The sequence below is a fragment of the Otolemur garnettii genome, unplaced genomic scaffold, assembly GCF_000181295.1.
Source record: "Otolemur garnettii isolate 467f Iridium unplaced genomic scaffold, OtoGar3 scaffold00079, whole genome shotgun sequence".
Taxonomy (NCBI): domain Eukaryota; kingdom Metazoa; phylum Chordata; class Mammalia; order Primates; family Galagidae; genus Otolemur; species Otolemur garnettii.
In genome coordinates this window covers 5,501,668-5,507,668 of record NW_003852474.1, presented here as the reverse complement: position 1 = coordinate 5,507,668, position 6,001 = coordinate 5,501,668, and the positions used below count along the sequence as shown (strand labels likewise).

General features: G+C 41.2%; 1 protein-coding gene across 1 annotated transcript in view; it reads left to right on the top strand.

Moving 5' to 3' along the window:
• Positions 1-6,001, top strand: part of IL1RL2 (interleukin 1 receptor like 2) — a 48,309-nt gene that overhangs the window by 9,725 nt on the left and 32,583 nt on the right. Inside the window, 1 exon segment of the mRNA XM_012807923.2 lies at positions 4,523-4,682. Coding sequence (XP_012663377.2) covers positions 4,523-4,682 — 160 coding nt within the window.

Here is a 6,001-nt window from a genome sequence, read left to right as displayed (position 1 = left end):
AAGTGATGGGATTCTGAGTCTGGGGTAAATAGGAAGGATAAGTGGGAGAAGTAGCGGTGCCAGGTGGGCTTATTCCAATTAAGATAGAAAAGTGGGTTGGATGGATGGAGAGTTCGCATAGAAAAACATGATGGATATGGTGGGCAGATACTATCCATGGTTGGGGCTTTTTACCCTATAGAGGATATTAAGGTAAAAAAAAAATAATGTAGCAAGCAGATCACCCTACATTTTCCGGAGTTGCTACCACTAACGTTCTGAATGTGACTCACTGTTTCCAGCTGGTTTTGCTGAAAAGTGAGGATGGTGGATCTTCCTGATTTTTCTACTAGAAAGCTCAGCCCAGGAGACAGGGAAACTTCTGCAGCTGTGCCCCAGGGTCCAGCCTCCAGCTTTGTGGGAGCTGAGTCTTCCGATTTATTTGTTGAGTGTCTTCCTGACATGGTGCTCATCATTGGGTTGTTAAGTGGCAACTCCTAGTTTTTGAGTGCATTTCAGGTCCCGTTCCTATTTTTGTATGATGGTGGAGACAGCCTATCCTCCTACCCTCGCCCGGAGAGTTATCTCAGTGTAGAGCTGCTGGCCTAGGTGCCACTCCCTGGGGCACTTTCACAGATTTTGTGGAGTACCTAAGATTCTCTCTTGAATCTTTTTCTGCATAAAAATAGCTGGAAGGGCTTAGCACCTGTAGTTAAGGCACCAGTCACATATGCCAGAGCTGATGGGTTCAAATACAGCCCGGGCTCAAATACAGCCCAGGTCTGCCAAACAACAATGACAACTACAACCAAAAAATAGCCAGGCGTTGTGGCGGATGCCTGTAGTTCCAGCTACTTGGGAGGCTAAGGCATGAGAATTGCTTAAGTCTGGGAGTTGGAGGTTGCTATGAGCTATGACACCACGGCCCTCTACCCAGGACATCTTGAGGCTCTGTCTCAAAAAAAAAAAAAAGCTAGAACTTTTGTTTGTTTGTTTGTTTTGGTTCCTGCAAATTAAATCAGACTGAGTGTGACTGGCTTCATAGGATTTTGAGGATTAAATGACATAAATTTGTCCACTAAGCATTGGTACATAATGAGTACTTAATGAATAAATATTAGATAGTAGTATTTAGTTAAAATAAAGGAATAAAAGAATGGGAATAATAGAGAATTAGAAAGAGTATACTCGATTTAAAAAATTTTGAGACAGCAATGATTCTGGATAATGGAAAAATGCAGGTTGTGTTTGGGAAAATTGAAAAAGAAGGTGTCTTTTTCAAGGTGGTCCTTGAAATTGAAGGCCTGAATAAGGTTTGAGTATTAAAACAGCTGTTAAGTCTTTTTTTTAAGTTTAAGAGTGTCTACAGGATAAAACAGCTCACTATGGATGATATCTGCCCAGCATATCCATCCTAATTTTTTTAGTTTGTGATGTGATATATCTATACTTGGAAAGGCAGTAATGTTTCCGGTTTGTTTTTTGTTTTGTTCCAATTCCAAATTACTTCTCACTGCAATGGTTTTCAGCCCCCACCATTGTGCTGAATCTGTACTTGCTGAGATAGTTTTTGGCTCTTCAGTTGCCAAACTGACATTCATTTTCAACCCAGATTGTGATCTCCTGGTGGCCTTCAACTCTACTGGGCACTGGCATCAGCTGGGAACTCCCTCCTTGTTTTCTTCCCAGACTTACTCGCTCTTTGTCTTTTATTTTATTTTTCTGGTCCGTGTTTAGTAATCATTACTGTATTCTCATCTTTTATATTTGGGTCTTAGATTTTAGCATTCCCAAGGTTTCATTCTTGGCCATCTTTTGTTCTTGCTTTGCTTCTGATCAGATAGAAGCTATATAGAACCACACCCACATACTTGTACAGGTGGCTCCCATCTCGGCCTCACCTTGATCTTTGACCTTTCTCCCAACAGAACCTTTCTCTCTCCAGAATCTGTTGTCCAACAGTCTAATAATGTTCCTTCTATTTAGACATTCCCCACCCTATGGCTCACCACATTCACCATGTTTAGAGCTACTTGTTACCCCAAATCTGGTCATTTTTCTGTGTTGTCTTTGCATTCCCTTTCCTACCAAGCAACACTTTTGCATACCCAAGTTGGGATCGTAGAAGTCCTTGTTCCCTTCTTATATCCCCAAATGTGTCACAACATTCTGTGCATTGGAGCTGCTTAAAATCATTGGATTTTGTTCCCTTCTTGTTATCCCCACTGACCTGCCTTAGTTGAGGCTATATTGAGCCTCATATCATGAAACTGGCACTTTGGGTTGCTTCTTGGTCTGTGGGATTGCTCTCATTTTAATCCCATACACAACAACTGGAAGGATCATTCTCAAAAAGAGAATCTGATCATCTTAATCTTTTGCTTAAAAAGCTTCAGATGTTCTTCTCCTATTGTAAGGTTGGGCTCCTGACTCCCTCGCCAGTTTTATACCCAGCACTCTTGCTTACCCATCACCTCTGAACCAGAATGCTTTTGGCTGTTTTGTGTCTCTGAAGCCTTGTAGATGTTAGGTCAGGAATGTTCTTCTTGGTGCCTGGGATATAAAAGGCATTCAAATGTCGGGTACTATTATTATTTTCAGTGTTTTTTTTTTTTTTTTTTGCTGGGGTTGGGTTTGAACCCACCACCTTTGGCATATGGGGCTAGTGCCCTACTCCTTTGAGCCATAGCTGCCAGTCCAGGCTACTACTGAGTAGCTGCCAGTCCAGGCTACTACTATTATTAATGTTTTAATTTTAAATATTGTTAATGAGATATCATCTCCAAATTTTAAAATAAAAATCAATAATGACTTTAAAATAATGCTCCAGTGGTTCAGAATACAGGTAGTCCAAAGTACTGTAAAGGGACAGAGTAGCCTCAGCATCAAGGCTAAACTTTAATATGATTAAAATTTATATATCTTGAAAGAAAGAATGAGTCCATCAGAATAGGGACAACTCAACCACAGAATCATAGCAAAGGAAGTCCAGAGCTTGTACCTCACCAGGGGGTATATGGGGAAGACTGTCCAGGGAAGAGGTTTCCAAGTTCAAGGACTCAAAGTGTGTGCTTGTCTGTACCCTAAAGTAGGAGACATCATATCATTAGAGTCTTATACCTTTGCCCATCTGACTCTGTCTAGTAACTTCCATTCTATTTGGTAAGCAACTCTCTGACTATAATACTGGGTGTTTATGGGGAAATAATTTAAGACTTCCAGGAAGTGGTGTTTCACATTGAAAGTAAACAAATGCTCACTCTTGGCATTATTTATTGAGTTTCACCCTGCAAGGTAGATCCATTCACACTCTTTCCAGGGTGGAGAATGTAGTGCAATTCTGAATTGTTGCTAAGTGAGGAGAGAACTCAATATCTGGGAAATTAAATCTTTATTTTATTAGGAGTTTACATGTTTGTTTAATCTGTTGTAACATGAACTGCCTGAGGAAAGGGATCCCATCTCTGTGGGGTCTCCCGCAGAGCAGGAACTTAAAGGTCTGAATGAGTAAATGGACTCAATTAGCTAAACAGTCACTCTGAGGCCTGGGGTGTGGAGCTTCCTAAAAGATGAAGAACATGTTTGAGAATGAGTTCAGAAGTGGACCTGGCAGATGAGTGATGAGTGTGTGGCTAATAGGGATGCCAAAAGAAAGGCCTTCCTGAGACTGGTCTTCAAGTTAGGTGGGTGAAGGGCTGTGTGCTTGTTGATTGGGGGGGGACAACATGAGAAAGTGATGTGATATCCACTCTCTGTAAGACTGGCCGGCATATTTTTAAGTATCATTGAAATAGGAGGTTGGCAAAGAGTTATTTTGGATTCCTATCAAGTCTAACCCATGATGAGTGGAGAAGGTGAGGTTGGGCCCGTAACACAGTAGAAACCATCATTATTCACCTGGGCTTGCAGTCTTGGCAGAAAGGAGGGGTCCTCCACTGGGAGAGACAGGCCCCTCAGATGGAGGACATTCTAGTCTGCTCATAAGCTCCTGCTGAAAACCTTTATGACCTAGCCCAATGTTTCTCCATGAAATCTTTCTTCTAGCTACACTCCTCCCAACTCCTGTTACACTTGATGTTTATATCACTCATTTTAACATGTAAAATATTCTTTGTCAAACCTTCTGGCCTATCTATCTGTCGATATATAGACATGCAAGACGGGGCAAGGAATTCCTATTTTGTATATCTGTCCAACTATCTATCATATATCTGTCATATCTGTCTGTTTGCTTTCTACCTATCTATCCATCATCTTTGGATTAGATCATAACTTACGTAAGGCCATAGGGCTGCATAGGTTTCTTTCCTTCTTCTTCTTTTTTAGAAAAGTAAGTTTATTTCAGGTTAATTAATGGTACAAACAACCAGGTCAAAAAACTTGATTTTGTAGGTAGAGTCCCTCTTGTAGTTATGTCGCGGACATGGAGAGAAGGGAACACATATTTTTCTTATATCTCTCCATAGTTCATAGGATGGTGCTAATAGGAATGTAACTAGTACCCCCAGATACTCATTGAGTTTATTTGTTTGTTTTTATTTAGGACTGTGAAGAGATTAAAGGAGAGCGGTTCACTCCTTTGAGAGCCATGCTTACAGTGAACAATGTCTCTGTAGAGGACGGAGGGAACTATGCATGTAAAGCCAGGCTGAAACACATGGGGAAAACCTACACGGTTTTAAATGGCATCACTGTGAACACCAGTAAGTGAACTCCTCTCTGTCTTTTTGTCTTGCTCTTGGCTTTGTGTGAGCTGGCTTCAGGTTTCAGGCTTTGGGCTTTGGGTGGAAGTGATTCTGGATTTCTTGGTTTTCCTGAAGGTGAGTGGGCTCTCAAACCTGTCATTGTGAGAATGGAGGGTAGACAGAGTACGCATCTTAGTTCTCTTTCTGAAGAAACAGAACACTTAAAACTCAGGGTTTGTGAAATTAAATGAGTGTGTGTAGAGTAGCTACTGGGGTACCTGACAAAGTGCAGGTGTCTAGAAAATAAGAGCTATGACTCCCATCACTCTCAGTCCCTCAGGCTTCACTGTGACTATTTCCAAGGGCCAGTGCAGACATGGCCTCCCCTGGTGTGAGCACTGCAGAGTTCAGTGTCTCTGGATGTGGTTCCAGGAGAGCTTGCTGCTCATGGAGTTTTGGTTTTCAACCCAGGGCAGCTAACTCTCTTGAACATATGCCCTGGCAATTTGAAAGTAAAATTTTAGGGGTAGAAGAAAGCCCAAAAAGTTAGCTCAAGCCATTCATTTGGTAGAAGTCCAGGAGGGGAGCAACTTAGCCAAGTTCACAAAACTGTTGGTGTCAGAAACGAGGCCAGAACTTGGGGCCTTCAATGCCTGGGCCAGTATTTGTCTTTCTAAAAACTTTGATCAAGAAATCCCTGTTCGGGTGCCTTTTGCTTTTCCTTTACTAGAGAGTTGTTTTCTATATTTACTCTCCTAGATGGAAAGAACTAATCTAAGTATCAGTGCTGGATTCTTTTTCTTGTTTGTGTTAGATCTTTATATTTGTTACTGATTTCTGTCAGACTTCAAAGTACTAGGGGAGAGTGAGTTATCACTTGATGATGTGGCTCCGTGGGGGGCTTGTCCGGCAGGGCTGGCTCCCTATAGCCTCTCCAGGAGCAGGTCCTTCATTCTGTGGAGTCCAGCATCTTCCTAGGTCCCAGCTGTTCTTTTAGAGAGTTCTTCCTCTTTAGTCTCCTGTGTTCTTTGTTGCAATTATTTATTTGACTTAATTTATTTGATTTGATTTACAACAGTAAGGTGATCTTAAATTTTAATTTTCCTTGCTAAGAGCCCTTTAATTAAGAAAATCAATTGCATAAGATTTTATGATTATCATGCTGTTGGTTTTTCTGCAGTTATCTGTTTGAAAATAGGTATTTCCCTTATGTTCACAGTCAAATCCCTGACACCTAGCTCAGTTCCTGGCCTAGACTAGGTGCAGATCTATTTATTTATTGAAAGACTAGATTTTGTAATGCTTTAGTTTCATATTGGTAGCTCAGGGAATTTTTT